This window comes from Hippocampus guttulatus, chromosome 20 (assembly GCF_054856545.1).
Source record: "Hippocampus guttulatus isolate MCC_2025c chromosome 20, RoL_Hgut_1.0, whole genome shotgun sequence".
NCBI classification, from domain to species: domain Eukaryota; kingdom Metazoa; phylum Chordata; class Actinopteri; order Syngnathiformes; family Syngnathidae; genus Hippocampus; species Hippocampus guttulatus.
Window position 1 is genome coordinate 4,242,966 of NC_141280.1, and position 18,381 is coordinate 4,261,346.

The 18,381-nt window shown below is 47.1% G+C and overlaps 1 protein-coding gene across 2 annotated transcripts in view; it reads right to left on the reverse strand.

Moving 5' to 3' along the window:
* Nucleotides 1-831: 831 nt before the first annotated feature.
* fut8b (fucosyltransferase 8b (alpha (1,6) fucosyltransferase)) overlaps nt 832-18,381 on the reverse strand; it is a 91,561-nt gene continuing 74,011 nt past the window's right edge. For both annotated transcript variants that reach the window (XM_086100856.1, XM_086100855.1), the window contains 5 exons: nt 13,950-14,187; nt 9,402-9,648; nt 4,077-4,253; nt 3,827-3,977; nt 832-2,449 (listed from right to left, as the gene is read on the reverse strand). In XM_086100856.1, coding sequence (XP_085956982.1) covers nt 2,111-2,449; nt 3,827-3,977; nt 4,077-4,253; nt 9,402-9,648; nt 13,950-14,187 — 1,152 coding nt within the window. In that variant the 3' untranslated portion in view covers nt 832-2,110. The remainder of the gene's footprint in view (nt 2,450-3,826; nt 3,978-4,076; nt 4,254-9,401; nt 9,649-13,949; nt 14,188-18,381) is intronic.

Below are 18,381 nucleotides of genomic sequence, written 5' to 3' on the forward strand. Positions count from 1 at the left end.
GCTAACGTCTCTCTTAAACGACTGCGTGACAGCGATGAGCACATTTTAATTAAAGTGGCCTCCGGTTAGCACGAGAGCCCGAGCGGGGACTGGCTCCCTTTCAAATGAGACGCTTGATGCAGTGCCGCGCGTTACCACTTCTTGGTCAACACGCTCTAAAATGGCTGTGGACCGTTGTCAAGCAGGGGGGGGGGGCAGGAGAAACAAAACCCATACAATTATTATGACTCGCCCGTGCAGAAAACCGTCGGCAGCCAGCGATTCTTTTTATGAGTATTCAATGAAGCGTGCGGAAAGCGAAATTAAAGCGCCATCTCTGATGAAACTCCCCGAGCCCCCCGAGTGAGTAAGCAACAAGACATCACATAAATAAGACAAAGAGATTAGAAAGGAGTCAAGACGTGCAGGAAGTAGGCCGGTAATGCTCGGAGCGGGAGGGCTACTGGGACACCGGGGTCATGGGTCAATTGGAGATGCCCGTCAAAAGGCAAGTTGGGCTTCTTTTTGGGGTTTAGGGGGGGAAACACATTCATTTGGAAGTTAAAACCATGAAAAATATGTTCACATTTCAACTTATCACATGATAACTTATCACAAGACGCCCACTGACCTCAAGTCTGATGCGCAGATGATGTCACACTTGATGTTTGGAACTCCAATTTGCACCACTGAAAAAAAAGGAACATTTGACCTGGAAAATACTAGATTGTGTGGAGAAAAAAAAAACATTCACCATTTCAAAGCATACAGGACATCACATTTTAAAATCATCGAATTTGTCTTTTTTTCCATCTCAGTGACTCCCGCAACAAGTTCAACAGAAAACCAGCGTCGGTTTCTCAAGTTTATTCGATGTGTGGTCATCAAAGACAATGCCAAGGAACATAAGTCATGAAATGATGGCTTTCGAGAAGAGACAGCGATATCGTTTTAAAAACACATTTGCCCTCTTTCATTTTAAAAGAGTTTTAAAAAAATAATAAAAGGATGGAACTGAAGAGAGCCGTGGAGTGCTTCATTTGGCTAGCGTGTTGATGTGCATCATCATCCTAATAATCTGACCATTGTTCACGAGGCAGGGGGTGGGGGGGGGTGACCCAGCTTCTCCATTGTCCAAAGTGCCCCCACAACATACGCACGCAGACACGCACACACACACACACACACACACACCATTTACCCCCGCCCTCGCAATGCTGCCAGGCACACAAACACAATTGAGTCCGGAGGCGGTGGAAAAAAAAAAAACAGGCACCAGGGAGGTTGCTAACCTGGCCCCTTGAAAGCAGCACACACACACACATCATCTCTATCTCACACACACACACGCACGCACGCACACACGTGATACAGTACACATCGCACAGGCAGCAAAAAAAAAAAAAAAAAGAATTAAAAGCACGACGTGGAATATGAAAATTAATTGCACGTGGGACGAGATGGAGGAATTACATGGGAGTGCAGCGTGGCAAAAAGAGGATACAGTACATTCGGTAACAAAACAAAAATAGAAAACAAAAACAAGTATAGAATTAAAAACCAAAAACCACAAGGAATTAAATAAAACACTTTTTTCTCCAGTTTTGCACACTGGGAAATGGGGGCGGGGTGAGAGGGGGGGGGGGTTGTCAGGGGCTTTTTTCCAGTCTTTACAGTAAAGATCCGCTCTGTCCCGGGACAGTTTTTATTTTTACCGATATTTTTTTTTGTCATGTTTTCTCAGTTTATTTAAAATCTACAGACTCAACAGACCCTGCTTGAATGCGTCAGACGGGGAGTAGTGGTGCAAGTCCTCTCTGACCTGACACAAGCACAAGTGCACACACCTCCATACACATTCTCGCACGCGCACACACACACACACACACACACACACACACACACACACACACACACACACACACACACACACACACACACACACAGAGTGCAATCCTGTCACCCATGGTTGCAGGTCCTTTCGTCTCATCTAGCGTGCTATGCAGGCCTCTTCCTTCTGTACAAAAAAAAAATAAACTCCTTCCCTGGAAACCAGAGTCTACGGCTTTCTCCTCCTCATCTTCGGATGCTTTTTTTTTTTGTATTTTGATACTTTTCCCCCTACCCCTTTTCATTTCTTGTGGGACTCGAGCAGTTTGTCGGCCTCGGGGTACGTGGGGTACTTGACCGTCTCGATCTTCTCTTTGACCTTGTAGGAAGGGTAGAGGCCGGTGCGGCCCAGTTTGCGGTTGATGCCCTTGGAGTATCCGTCCCAGTGGTTGCCGGCCACGCCGATCACGTCGCCGGGCTCCAGCGGGATGTCCTCGCCGTTGCGCGGCTGGTGGGGGTACACGGCGATCTGGTTGTGGGCGTTCTGGCCTCCGAAGTAGTAGATGTCGTCCAGCGAGTAGAAGAAAGACGACGCGTCCGGGTGAAGGGTCTGCATGATCTCGTAGGCCACGCGGCACACCTGAGATGAAGAGGGATGAAACGCAGCCCAACCTTGGTTTATGCTGAACCGTTTGGAAAAAAAAAAAAAAAAAAGAACTTGACTCGCCATTTCTTTGTCCTCAATATGGCAAGTGCGAATTCAAATGAGGCGATTTTTATTCAAGGTCCTCTTTTTGGGATGAAAACCAAACTGGCGAATTTTGCTTTAAATTTAGCTTGAGATAAAATGTATGCATGACATTGGGCAACAAAACAATAAAAATACTTGGACATTGTGTCTTGGTCATTTGAGAGGATGGAGAAGGATTGTAATTCTGATTCTGCTTGCTTTTATTTGGTTTTGTTCAACCACTTTTCCCCTCGTGGATAAATTAGGACGACGGGCTCTTTTGACTTGCTTCTTCCAGACATGCACGTCTTTTGACTTGGAAGTTATTTTTGTTCATTCAGTCAAACAGACGCCAACTGCAGCCATCACACACCATACAAACAACGAGACTTTAAAAGAGCAGCCGGCGAGGAATATTACGGTAAATGAAGTGTCGCTATGGCAACTGCTCTAAACGCTCTCTGTTCCTTGATGCGAGCTGCAAAAAAAAAAAGCAGCTCTATTTGCTGAGCGTGTTTAAACACTGGTTAATATCCAGTCATTTCCTTGTTCATGAAATCCGAATACAATAATTCTATGTTAATAAGTCGATGTACCTATATTTAGCTTTATTAGCTACCAGAGTCCCCCCCCGCGGTTGACTACATTTTTGTCGCATCTGCAGTAAATGCAAGGAAAAGTTCAATGTGTGACTTAAACGACAAAAGAAGTTGCCTGCCAGCATGAGTTGTAAATATTTTATCGGAAACTGTTTTATTTGACTCAAAAGTGAGTCATCCGGGATTTGGATCCAGAATCTGGGTCATGATCCTTTTGATAACGAGTACGACAATCCATTTTCGACGTGGTTTGTCTTTATAAGTCGCGGGTGAGCTGGAGTCTATCCCGGCTGAGTTTCAGAAGAAAGACAGAGAACCACTCACACCCAGTGGACAATTTCAATGGACCTAACAGTTCTGTAAAGCGCTTTGTTACAGCTGCAGCGGTTGTGAAAGCCCTATATAAATAATGCTGTATTGTATTGTATTCCCTTTAGTGCAGCGCCATCTAGTGGCGCCTCGTCATGCGGAAAATACGGCAACTTAACTCATTATTTGATTGCTTGAGCAGATGACAATTTGTCATTATTTGGTGATCTGGGTGTAGAAATAAGTTGCGGAGCTTCGTTTGGATAAAAGTAGTGCCTTGCCAGTAACTTGATAGGGACGCTGTCAATTACTTGCTATTGGCGAATAATGGGGGCAAGATCGCGCCGTTTGTAACTCACCTCAAAACAGGTGCACTGACCTGGGAGGAGAAGGTGCAGACCAAGAAGTCCGTCTGGGAAAGGAAGTGGATGTCCAAGATGACCCCTCTCAGAGAGTTCTCAGTGTAGCGGTTGTGAAGGCCCGCAGACCACGAGATGGAGTTGTCACTGATGAACTCATAGTCAGGATACCTCAAGAGGGCGAGCGCGGAACAAGCGAGTCAGGCGCAGGGGGGGGGGGGGGGACAAGCTTAGCTAGGAAAAAAAATACATAGTATCTTGGAGACTGACTTAGTTTTGGCTTCCTGCAGCAAGGAGGGGTCGTCCGTGGCGAGGTAGACTCGTTTCTTGTCCACGTGGGCATGGCGGCCCAGATGTTGGAACTGCTCCTCCACGTGCAACATGTACTCCTCGATGGGGTGGAAGGCTGCCTCCGTGCCCACTTTGTCCGTCCTCCTCACATGGACGCTGCGCTCATGAGGGACAGAAAACGGGTTCAGACAAATTGAATTTCGATCACCGCGGCTTTCGTCGTTACGTTTTCCTATAAAGCTCCTTTGAAGGCTCAACTGACAAATTCAAGATGGAAGCAAACGAATGAAGGTTTCATTTGACTCGTGAGTCCACTCGATAAACTTAGTGACAAAGAAAAGCCCGGTCATAGATGACAATGCATCATCGTCAACATCATCATCTATCATTCGCTGTGAACGGCAGACTGCATGCAGACCACAGATCCGCACAAATGCGTTCACGTTCCACAGGGTTCACTTTATTCTGCATTCCGCATGTAAAAGACTCCAAACGACACGCAAAACGCTTTCCCTGCGGGAGGCCCGAGGCACAACCGCGCAATAATCATGCCTAATAATCAGCATGTTGATATGCCACATCCGTGAGGTGGATGGATTATCTCCGCAAAGGAGAGGTGCGGAGGCGTCGCTTTTAACGGTGTCAATTGAGGGACCCAAGTCCAGATTTTCTTTGATTCCCGTCGGTGTCCCGATACGTTTGCCCGATGAGCGCCATTGACAGCGTCACCCCTTGACCTACTTCCTTCCATTTGTGCCGTGCCAATCTCCTCATATAGACCGCCAAATGAATCGCGGTGATAGAAGGTGTTTGCAGACACACAGGATGGATTGAATTGGCGTATGTAGGACAAGCCAGCAGCAGAAATAAGCAACAATTCCGTTTTTGTTTTTTTTCTGTGTCATTCCTTCCAGCAATCCAGGATGGAGCGGGAGCAGACGGCATCTATGAAGGTGAAAAAAAAAAAAAAGGAGGTACGGGATGAGAACGCACATACGTCCTCTCCTGACGCCGCCGCATGCCTCAAACTGATAGATGCCGCAACCCAATTTTTATTCCATCTCCAACTGCGACATTACCGAAGCAACCAGCCACATCTGTATTGTGTGACTTGTGGCCTCGAGGAAGAAATGAAAATTGCAAAATCTATTGGGGGGAGGGGGGGGGGGGGAGACTGGGCTCATTTGTTATGACACATTTGCAATCATGATGTTGACGGGTTCTTACCCGAGTGGCTAATTGGCTTACTTTGCCTTAATTGTGTGTATTTTGCCCACCATGATTCATTTATTTGCTTGCTATGCACAGTCTTAGTGATTTAGAGCCACGTTACACTGCATGTTCTTCTAATTACACCCCAAAAAAAAGGACATTAATTAATTTAAAATAATCAGCACGGCGATGGACTAGTTAGCACATCTGCCTCATAGTACAGAGGTCACGGTTCGATACCGGACTGGGTTCGCTAAATGACACCATTGTTGTTAAGTTAGCCATGCCGGCCGATTTGAACTAATTTGGGGATTTTACAACATTTTATTTGAGTGCCGCACTCACCCCCCCCAAAAAAACACCAAAACATTTGAAGATAGCAGTTCCAATCAACGTATGCAATGAATAAAAAAGCATTTTGAATCTTTCAGCGGGAAACTGCCCAGTCCGACCATCTGTGTTGGGCTACGGACAGCTCCGTGTTAATTAAAGGGATGCCACCAGCTCCTCTTGCCTCCGGGCTGCCTCTGACACTTTTGGGAGGAAGTGCGGGAGGGGGGGGGGGGGTACTTTGGAGTTTCCTGAGACAGAATCATAAACAGACTGGGCCCGAGATCAGTCGGCATTGGAGGAATGACCCTTTTATTTTGGTGGCAAATAAAAAATAGATAGAAGTCACGCGTGGGAGTGGGTGTTTGTCAACTCCGGCTTTTCATCTCTCTCACTCTATCGTGCTGGCCCATCACTTCTCCAGACCAGCCCCCCGACCTGATTTCAAAGCACGCAGCGCTATTCAGACAGCATACTGGCAACGTGCGCCAGCGTATTTCATAGACACCCACACTGGAGACATGTCCCCACCCTTCCCCCCCCTGAAAAGAAATCCCCCAAAACTCCATATACACCAAATAAATCTTTTATTTGCATGTGACGTCAGCACCTTGGAAGACGATCAAAAGGATTTAAACATCACTGGGCCGCTCGACTTAGCAGCTTTACGAGTGTGAGACGGATACACTATTGTCTTATTCAGTAGTTGCATGATGCACTGGTTAGACTGCGCAGATTAGGCCGGGGGGGAGGGGGGGGGGCAAGCACTTTGTGGTTTAGTAGCCACTTTCAACTCTGGTTGATGTGTCCTCGTGTAACCGCAATGATTATTCTTGCTGCCTGACTGCTAATAATCCGCAACCTTCATGGCTTGGGGGTGGGGGGGAGAGAAACCCCCTCTCTTTAGAATCAAAGTTTTGCTCTAATGATCTACATGAATTCAGTTGCGCGTCCCTATTTAGAATTCCGCCAATGCATTCCTCTCCAGTCAGCGTGATGTCAAAACAGTTAAACAAGCGTCACATACGGAACCCCCCCCCCCACCCCCCACCCCTTAGTTCTTTATTTATTTATTGACAGTGGCCACCCAAACCACCAAACAACAATTTTAAACTTGTATGGCAGTCAAGAATGTTCAAATAAAACCTTTATATTGCTGAAGCCTGACGGGTTCATCTAAAAGATGCTTCCAACGTCACAAACCGATTGTAATTGTTGTGAAGTGCGTCAAAGTGGAGAAAGAATGAAGAAGAAAAAAAAAATAGTCGGGAGCAATAACGTGGTTTGGTCACAAGAAAATCACTTGGGGGTCCCAAAGTGCTGCCGCATTCGCGTTGCACAAAAGCCAAATGGATCGCGTTGCACAAAAGCCAAATGGATCGCGGTGACCGCAAACGCTTTGAGCACAACTTAACAACGGGAAGAGCACACAAGGCAGCATGTTAACTTGCGAGAAAGGGAAAGGCGGCCTGATCTGATTTCAGTGGGTTACGATAGTAAAGATGAGAGAAATGGCGCAAACCAAACCGCGATGGGAATACGCTTCCTCATAACCTCGTCGCTAGCAGTTTAGCATCGAGCCAATGGCTGGTAAGCAGTGTGGCCCCTCTCAACTTTCGCCTGCTTTTCCAAACTTCACAAACTTGCCCACAACCGACTCACTCACACATTCTCGCTCCTGCCCCGAATGCTGACAGAAGCTTCCGGGCACTTTGCTGCAACATTAGCTCATCGAGTGGATGAGTGAGGGTGCGAGGAGAAGAAGTGATCCAACATTTTCTCAGCGATTGGGAGGGAGCGTGCGTACGTGTAGTTGGGGTGGGTGCGGGGGGGGGCAGCACACACAAAGAAGCGAAACAAGAGATGCGTGGAACGTGAGAGGCTGGTGAATACAGATGAGTGCCAAGGGGAACGTGAGGGAAAGGTGAGAGCGGCATCTCGAGTCTTGGCAGCGAGAACAAACGAAACGCGAGTCGCGATCAGAACTGAATCCAAAAGTAGAACGGGACGAGGAGATGAAAGGGGAGGGGAGCGCTCCAACGGACGGCGGCTGCCGTGCTTATGAAAGGAGGCAGAGGCAGGCGGAACGTTAACTAAAAGTCGGAGCGAAATGAGCGGAGCGGATCGGGAGGCAGGAGGCGGCGCGATGAGTGAGGTCAAAGCATCCAGAGAGGAACTCTCCACCCCACGAAGGAATCCTTCGTGGGGTGGAGACCGGCTTCGCAGTCTTGGGGTGTTTGCTTTCAACATTTTGCTTTCCCAGTAGAGTTGGAGAATGCTGGAGACTCCCGGGACATTGTGAAAGGTTCGGTCCACCTCAGCAAAAGGATCTGAAAGCCACGTTTCCTCACACGGAGCTTTTCTCCTGCTGCGTCCTCATCATCATGCGCATGGGCGTCGAATGATAAATCTCCCATCTGGGCTGAGTGAGCGAGTGACGATAACAGCCCATGCAGGAAGTGCAGCATGAAGAGAATGAGCTTGTGGGCAAAATGCAAATCTTCCCCGAGTTGGGCACCTGGCTGCCAGGTGCCCAAAATAATAATAATGAGGGGGAAAAAAACACGGCCATCTGTCCATTTATCAACTCCAAACGTCCAAGTCCAGGTGGCAGCGGTCGAAATTGAGATGGCCATGGTCCCACCTCCTTATGTTCAGTCCAGGGTCAGCTCTGACACGAAATCCCTTCGGTGTTGCCGAGTTCTTTCTGAGGTTTCCTCCCGGTTAGACGGGAAGGCACCCAGAGGAGGTACGTGAAATACCAACATTTGCTCCTCTTTAAGAGGAGGAGCAAGTGGGACACGACCCCAGGCAATTGGGGGGGGGGGGGGGGTGTTCCATGAAACTTGCTGAGCCGTGTGGGCCAAACAAGAGGAGTCGTGTGCCATTGGAACAAACACTTTGGTTGGCATTTTTCGGGGGCCGGCAGTCGGGACCACACGCGTTAGTACCACCTACACTTCATCTGTGTCGAGAAATGATGTCCATAAACATACATACTCCACTCATGGACAAAACTCGCCGCATCAACTCCGCCTCCAGTCTAGAGTGCACGAAATGAAAAACCGAGAGGAGAACTGAAAGCTGCCGTCAGAGAAAAAGCAAGACTTCGAAATGGTTTTCATATTCAACACCAAGCTGTATAACCCGCTCGAAACACTCGTCATGAGGATACTTTGAAGTTATTTAAAAGAGTTTGATGAAAGAACATATCTGTTCAATACACCGAAAAAAATATATAAAAAAAAAAAAGAGTCGGAGCGTTATCTTTCATTAGCAGCCCATTTAAGAAGAGGGTGGTTTGTTTGAGATTAACTGGAAACAGACAACGGCGTATACGTAACTCAATTAGCTTTTAGCGGGCCGTGCGTCACGGTGACCCCTTGTGAGGAAAAGCGGATTCAAAAATGGACGGATGGGCGGAGTCACGGTGGCGGTTTCTATATAGACCATATTTTTATGCCGGGAAATTTTCATTGTTGGTTTGGGTCTTTTTCGCAGCAGGTTGCGCTAACATTCAAACAAGTCTAATTCTGGAGCCTGGAGACGATAAAGAATAAAATGCACAATAGAGCCGTTTCGGTTGCATTCCAAACGCTTGCATTAACCTGATATTAACCTCAGCAAATGGCTGCTAGCCATGTCTTTATTTGCTTATTAGCAGGCCTTCTGTTTGCTTTGAAACACTGATAGGAGGCGCCTAATAGAAACGGTGTAAAGACATCAGGGAAATGCAAAAAAAAAAAAAAAAAATTGCCTTACCCAATGATGGGGTGTTTGAAGCCCAGTTTCGCAGTGGTCTGCTGGATCTCCTTCTCGAGCCAGGCCTGAGGCCGCACCAGATACTTGACAAACTGGGACACCCACCAGACGGAGGGGTCACCGTGCAGGCGGTGCAGACGCGGCGCCAGGTCCTCGGGAATGGCCAAAGGCAGGTAGGGGGGGCGAGGGTGAAGACTGTCCACTATGGGCAACTCCACAACCTGGACGTCCTTATCGTGGGCCTCCCCTGCGAAGAGACCGTGCGTCGTGAAGAATGAAACCTTAGGAATGAACTTTGTCAACATTTCTACTCACAGTTTCAGAATATAGTTAAGTTTGCTACGTGGCAAAGGGAAGCTCCTTCGAATCAAAGATAGGATGTGGATGGGTGATGGTGGGGGGGGGGGGGCGCTTGGCCATCAGCAACTCCAGGCTGAGTCGAGATTGGCAGGAGCCGCGGGCAACGGGTTGAGCCGGGCTGATTGTAAAGGTCACCTCTCGGGGTAGCAAAAACCTCGCGGCGTCGCCAGAACGCTCAACTTACACACCGAGGCCGACCGTTTGACCGTGCACACTCGCGTACACTCGAGTGTACGTGCACGTATGCACTCACTGACGACCGCAAGGGCGCGTGCGCGAAAGCGTGTGAAAGTAACGATAAACTGCAAGCACACATTCACGCAGCCCCTGATAATCTCATTTCACCAGCGGGGATATACCTGGAAGACAACCTTGACTTTCGGTTCTAAAACCTTCAGAAAATGTGTGTATACGTGCACGCGCGCGTGTGTGTGTGTGTGTGTGTATATGTCCCACCTTTGCAGATAATCAGTTTTGAGGGCGCCAAAGCACCGGAGACAGGTCCTAATACTGCTATAAAAAACATCGGCACACTTCCTAAATAAACGGCAACGCGTGTGTAAACTCTGCTTCGGACATGATGGGTCCATAAAAACACGTTAAAGGACAAGGACAGAAATAAAGGCGAGCCTCGCTTCGAGTGTCACAATGCTGAATCATACGGTGGCGACATACTGAACAAGCAGGACACAGTGCCGGGACGTCACTTTACATTTGCGGCCAAGTTTTTCTTCAGATGGAACGAAGTCAAAGGGGGCGGACATTCGGAAGGGTTCCAAGTACCACTAAGTGTTGTCATAAAACAATCAGCCTTTTGCAAGAAAGCAAAAATGTCACGGAAAGCCAACTAGAACATCTGAACTACAATTGGTTTTAATGAGAGACACTTTGAATGGTGGCATATACGGTGTGTGTGTATATATATATATATATATATATATATATATATATATATATATATGCATGCGCACACACACACATTTGTTTTTTTGACAATAGATGGCTCCGCTTACATAACAATGCCGGCACGGCGCGCACGTACAGGGGGGCTGAAGATGGCTCCGAGACTCGGCACAAATGGACTGATCTTCCACCCACAGCCGCTCAATTAGATCCAAAAGCTTTCACCTAGAAGGCTTCATACATATTTCAGGAGCCGAATCCAAAGAGACAAGAGGAAGAGCGAACAACAAACATGATGCTCCTGCAGTCACTTTGCAAATGAACTGAGTCATAATCTCACAGGAATAACCCCCCCCCCCCCCCCCCCCCCCCCCCGTCTTCATCTAATTACACGTTGGGCCCTCTCCGGCTAAACATTCCCAAGTAAAACAAGAACTTTTTCACATTCGGTTAATGAGTCGGTCGGATCCGAGAAATGAGTTGTTTGATCCGCACTTAACAATTTTTGTAACGAAATGTGGGAAATGAAGCTTGTCAGGCCAAGATTCGAACTCCAGACCTCAGAACTGTGAGGCCAACATGCTAACCGCTACTTAAACTGGAAAACTTCTTTTTTTCCCTTTTTTTTTTAAACTCACACACACTTTGCTCTTCTATATCCTAATTAGCGTGCCTATGAAAACAACAAGCACATTTCCAAGGACCTACTCTCCCCGTCGACATTGCCATCCCGCAGGCGAGCGCATGGCATGTTATTTCCACTTTAATCCCATCTTTTTAGGTTTTGTTTTCCGCAATTTCCCATGCGCGGGAAGAAACAAGCAGGTCCCATAATGACTTTTTCCACTATCTTTGATTCCGCCCCCCCCGAAGCTATATGTTTTCCCTCACAAAACTACCCAGTCACAGATGCATATACAATTCCTATAAATGCCTCGCACCCGAAGGGAAACTCTTAACAGAAGTGGGTTAACAATATAAAGCTATTTTGAGAAGGTGGGTTGTGAATAAAATTCGAAATTCTGGCTTTTTTTTTTCTCCTATAAATCGGTTCCCAACCGCTCCGTTAAAAAGCATTGCTAAGTATAAGGCGCAACGAGAATAAGGACACGCATTTGAAAGGGAGCATTAACAACAGGTTTTGCATATTTCAGCCGCCGGGCCTCGTTTTGCGGCCCCGCGCCGCAAAGATGGCACTTGCCTACTGTTAATGAAACAGACATGACAATTGGGACGAGTCAGGTAGCAACAGGCCTACATTAGCAAGGCCAATGTGTCACTCGTTCCCTGCGGTGGCCCAGACAACCTGCTTCTTAAAAAAAAAAAAAAAGCCAAGGCATAAGAATGCAGGATGTATGCGGTGAATAAGCCGTCGGCTCGGGGCAGCCAGATGGCGTCGATGGATCCATAGGAGGCCGAGGAGACACATAGCGCGGAAACAGAGAGAGCAGATAGTCAAAAGGACGCATGAAAGGCGGCGGAATAAGAGAGGCGAGGCACCCCGAGAGCAGCAGATAAGAAGGAAGAGCCCAGGAGAGCATGAGTCAAATGAGGTGCTGGGGAAAAAAAAAAAAAAAAATGAAGAGCTGAAAGGATGCGACCGCGAGAACAACGAGGCACGCAGAGAGAAATTGATAGCGAATGAGAGCGTGAGGCAGACGACGCCTGATAGTCAAACCCTCCAATTCACTTATCGTCTTTTGCAAACGCTTCGGATTTGTCAGTTTTGCAGAGGCAAACACTTTAAAAAATTTTTTTTAACCATAAGCCAACCTAGTAATCATCGCATCTTCGATTCGGAACTCAAGACTAATAAATGAGTCTGCTGCATGTACAGCGCTCGTGTAACCTATTTTATCAACGCATTGATCTTTTGTCTCCGCTATTCCATTTCAGTGTACGAATGACTGAACATGCGAGTGTGAATGACAGAAATTGTTAAAAAAAAAAAAAAAGCAGCAATTCTTCCCGAATCTCCCGTTTCTCATTTGTTGGGCGTCACTGGTACTTTAAATTCCAGTGAGGCATCAAAACCCGTTTAAGGAGGAGGGATTTTTTTATTAATTTATTTTTTGCCTGAAGGCAGACAACTCCGTTGATCTGTGCAACCCCATTGTTTATTTTTGAGGGGGGTTGGGGGGGCAGCGGAGGGGTAAACACAAGCTGTGTGTAGACAGCGGCACGTGTCAATCCTCCCATAAAAAACGCAGCCTCCTGCACTTGAGTTTACCCGGCGCTGCCTGTTTTTGTTCCGGATCCCCACAGGGAGGCTTAAACAAGATTCACAACATTCACTTTGGTACTCATTCAGGTCAATTCTAAAAATGGATTTAGGGCGGTGGATACAGTGAACATAGTCCTGATATAGCACCGGGCATTTGGAATGCCCGAAAAAGTGAAATTAAAAGACTGTCGAGGGTTGACGAGAGCGTTACCAAGCAAGAGATTTAAATTTTTTTTTTTTTTAAGGCCGTGTTTGTGTTTCTCCAGGAAATTGGATGCAACCGTTACGCACACACCATGAGCGACCCACGGCATGAGTGGGCGACTTTCCAGTCAAAGGGGTGGGTAGTCAAGGATGTTCAAGGGCACCTTAGCTGTGAGTGCAGGAGCAATATAGGGTAAAAGGGGGAATCCCGCGCACATTGGATCCATTTTCTTTTGCCATTAAGTGTTGGAGAAGCACACGGCAAGGCTCTCATGTAACAATGTTCTAACCTTTGGCCACTCTATCTAGAAAACCATTCAGTCTTGTACGGACTTAATAACCCGTGCGCCGTCCTTGATGTGAAGTAGTCTTGGTTCACAGTTGACGGATAAACCTTCTTTACCACATCGAGTTGTGTGCACTCTTTTAGTGGACTCTCAAGTCACAGGATTACTTGGCGACGGGAAGCGTTGAGCGGCAGCCTCCCGCTAATACGTTAGCCGCCAAAGTGCTTTTACGGGAATTGCATCGTTCGGTTTCAGCCAGAGACCTTCATACACCGCTTGCTTTTCGCTGCAGCAGCATTAAAAAAAAAAAAAGGAAGTCGTACACGCTCAATTTGGCAAGAGAACGTTCGAGATTGAACACACACTGTTGAGTTATGCTGCAAAGCCTCATACTTGTGTATAAAGTGTACAATTAACTCATTCAGTACCAGCCAATTCTGGACCAAGTCTGAAAAGACGTTTAAAAACGTCTTTGGGAGTGACTGAGTTAAAATCTGAGCTCTGACATATGCACCTATTTTATGAGCTCGTGACTGCTCGTGTGCTATTGAGAAGGCATTTTGGACATACCTGACCAGTGTCCGGTGGTGGCGCCCGAGCGGTCGGTGCAACTGTTACTGACAGGAAGGAAGACACTCTCCCAGCCACTGGGGGCGTAGCGCCAGTTGTGGGACTCCAGAATGAGCGTCCGCTGGGTGCCGTACGCGATCATGAAGCAGTAGACGACGTGATGGAGCTGGCAGCCGTAGCCGCAGCCCTTATTAATGTTGCACACCAGCTTCCTGGCCTTACCGCAGTCCGGCGGGTTCTAGGGGGAAAGCACAATATTTTTTTTCAATACTATTTATTGCTTGACCTTCATCTCGGCGCACCCCAAGAGTTGGTCCTTGAATTTTAATAACGCGCGGCGACGGTTCTTGTTTGTTTGGTTCCCTTTGTTTCATATTACAGGAGCCTCTTCTGAAGCTTCTTCTGCTCCTACCTCTCTCTGATAATCCTACCCAACACTTTATTGCCTGAAGAGTATATGAAATTACTCTGATGTATTATTTTCACCGGAGAGCAAAAGAAAATTACATTTTTTTCCCCCTTTCGTGTCATTGATCTCTGTTGCTGCTGAAACGATAAAAAGAAAAGAAAAGAAAAAGAAACGTCATTAGCGGCACCAACGGGCCTCGCTGCTCCACTTGGTGACATGTTGCGTTATTACAATGGACAAGGGCATTTTGTGTGCGTGTTGTTGTTTTTTTTCCTCTGCCAATTAACACACCCAGGTCTGTTTCCATAAATACACGTGAGCAAATATTCCTCGGTGGCTGAAAATAGACCCCCCCCTAACCCCTGCCCCCCGGCAATGCTATTCAACCGCGTGCTTGAAACTTGCAGGCAAACAAAATACGTTTTAGTTCCTGGATATCATGAAGAGTAATTCCTCCCTGTTTCCATTTCTAACTTCTGCACAACACCTTATACAATTCGGAAATCTGACCAACATTTGTATGTTCGGACAAGACGGTGATGAGAAAAAAAAGTCATCCCGCATGCATTTTCACATTCAGTTGTCACGTCGTGGAAATGAACACACCCAGCCACGGGAAGCTTAGGGAGGATATATTTTCACGCATTCAACCTGCCGTCACGTGACAAAGTAGCATCCGTTTTTGACAGCCATTTGAGCGTGACGTGGCATTCAACACCTTTCACAGTTTTTCACCCCTCCCCCCCCGTATTTCACCTTTTTCCACCACTCCATTAATTCCTCAGACTTGTTTTCCACTTGCCTTACTTAAACATACATTTGATAAAAAGCGTTACGCATAGCATCCCCGAGTGACACTGGGGGGAACGAAACGACCATATACAAGTACAGAAAAAGGGGGGGGGGGGGATCAAAAGCAACCCGGCAGAGTGACACAGTCTGTTTTGTAGCCGAGTTGCGAAGTTGTGACTAGGCAATCCCGGTGCCAACCGGCTTCCTAAACAGCAATTACACGGCCGATGCGAGTGTTTTCCTCATTAGAGTTGCTGCAGCTGCGGAGGGTTCACACTATTCTACTCGCTTTTCGCAACCGGGTGAGAAAGCGGTGGAGTGGGAGGAGGTTGAAAGTCGAGTTGGGAGGCTCTGACCAAGAAAAGGGAAAAAAAAATGGAACGCTCCATGGAGTGAAACTCCCTTTCTTTGTGTGCCGCATTGACTTTCAATCGTGTGGCCATGCATTAATTCCAAGTGTGAGGGACTTGCATACCAATTACCGATAATCTACAGTAGCAGCCTCACAAGGAGCTTTTGTGAAGTTTTTGTCTCATCTTTCATACTCGACCGACCTTGGGAGAGGCAAGCCATGAAATGTGCACGGCATTTACATGTGCGGCGCGGCGTTCACACGGCCGCCAGATCCTCGGTAGCAAGGTGTAATCGTGCGAACGCTGGTGGTTAAAGAATAAAAAACAAAAAAAACAAAAACAAAACAGGTTGGTCATCATTGTCGAGTCGTTGGCTACTTGGCCAAGTAAAAAACAAAATGCCAGTGGTGCTCGTAAACGACTAACTGATAGAAGATACATCGTCAGGTATCAGTCACGACTCGTTCTGCATTTCATACGCAAAAACGTCAAACATTATCGAACAACCATCGGTTTCTAATTTGTCATATAGGGTCTGTCAAGGATGTCGATATCGCCCGTCTGATGCACACGCTGGCTCAAGTAGAGCAGCGACAGGATTTAGTTTGACAGCCGCTAACTTTGTGAGTTGCGGCGGTCTATAAAAAAAAAAAAAGTTGCCTTTTTAAATTAACGCGCTCGCTCTTGTAGAAACAGACTTCAAACGACTTCAACCTTCACTCGCCGCAGTGCCTTCAACTGGTCGTTTGGCTGTAAACTAAAAGCCGACTCCAAATCCAATTCTAGGATGCAGTCGCTCTGCTTTGTCTCGACAATAAAAACAACAGACTTTCAAGATATTGGAGTCCAACCAAAGCTCCCCGCTGGGTTTGATTTGGCAGTCTGTTTAGTTTTGTTTGCTATTGGACTGGTAATGCACATGTAATGTACATCAAAAGAGACGTGCATACGGCTCGCGTGGCAATGCTACAAAGCCGGGATGTGGATTCTTAACCCAGTTGAACAGATGGAGGGGATTAATGCTTCACAACGTGCAGATATATTTCACCCGACAATACTTGTCGCCTTCGTTGCCCGTCACTTTGCAAAGTCACCGCGGGTCTGATCGGCGGAAGGTTCGCATGTGTAAACACACGTGAAAGTCGATCGACTCACCGGGCGCACGCCGGATTGCGTCTGCCGATTTGCACGCACAATTTCATTTGTTAAAGCCGAGAATTATTTCAATGGCTGATTTTGCATCGTTTAAATGCCATGCCATGAAATGACAGAAACTAAAATGATGGCGACACTTGTGTCTAAACGGCAATCCCGTTTTGCAGGTTCTGAACGATCTAAGGCCTGCCACAGGACAAAACTCTTCAACTCGGCATTTCCGTGCCTTTGGGTCCTTTCAGCACCCAATTGGTGACAACCCGTACTGGCCTCTCTCTCCAAACTAATTTTTAACCGCAATCTTATGCCAAATGGGCAGAATACAGTACATTGCCATGCGCTTGGGACAACCTAAATCAAACCAAACATTGCTTTCTGAAACATTGCACACCGGGGGTATCTGTGCTGTAGTATCGGAACATTTATATGAGGGAAAGAGTTAACGATAAAGCATCCAACGTAAAAGTACTTCTATCGTGATGTGGAAGTAGAGAATGAGTGACACATTTCGAAAACAGCCCACATCTCTTCCGTTATGTAACAGCGATGCAGAAGTGCAGAACAGATTAGCTTGTTCACAAACACTTTGTCATGATTCAGGCAGATAAGAAAAGATTGACTTGGTAGTTTAATTTCACACTTGATGGGTGGGCAGCTGTCTTTTTTTAATTTTATTTTTTTAAAAATACAAACAAAAAGTAACATTTCCATCAAGCGTGCCTTTAAAACAACAACAACAACAAAAAAAACAACGTAATAATTTCAGTTCGGATTATCTTTGAAAGAATTCCACATGTCAGCTCCAAGCTTCTACTTAAAAGCTTTACCGGCAGCTGTGACAAGGAACGACGCTGTCCTTTCACCTGTACTGTACGTCAACATGCAAAAGTGGCAAAAAAATAAATAAAAAAAATCTCGTCTGACAGAGGACTCTTCAAAGGAGCTGCCATGTTCACTGTATGAGTGGCCAGATGGCGCAGGCAGACATGGAATTAGTTAAAGCAGGAACGAGGGGAGAGAATACCGCGGGTGGCACAGTCAGCGAGGTGTGTGGAGGTGGGGGGGGGGGGGGGTGTTGGAAGTTTGGGCGCGCAGACCCGTGTAGGTTCGAATGTATGTGTGTCAGTTAAAACAAGAGACACACATGAGGAATCGCGGTGCAAATGCGGAAAAAGCCTCGCACAGGTGTGTGTGTGTGTGTGTGTGTGTGTGTGCGTGTGTGTGTGTGCGTGCGCGTGAACCCATCTGTGCATAGCCATGTCTGTGTTTGTGTGTGATAAATTAGTAATGGCAGCTGGTGGAGCGGCGCGATCCCTCAGCAGCGGTGACAGCAGCTGTTAGTGGGCCTGCCTCCGCCCAGCCAGGCTGACTCGGTCCTCTTCATCAAACATGCCGGCTCATTAATGCTGTAGGGCACAGCGTGGCACCCAAAACACAGCGGCGCCGCCGCGGAGGAACGGGAGCGTGCCGACAGGGGGGGTGGTGGTGAACGTCCTCGTGCCACTCTGCATGCGTGTGGTGAGCTGGAAGTGGCATCGACCGTGTACATCGGTGAGGCCCAGGAATTATTTTTGAAAACTAGCAAACTCTTTTCTTGATTCCAGCCCACCGCGCATTTGCAGTACAGTGACAGTATCACGAGTGCCGTGACATTTATTGTCTTACATTGGCCCAAATTAGTTCGAGAAAATGTATCGGGGTTCATTTACTTGTTTAGTTCATA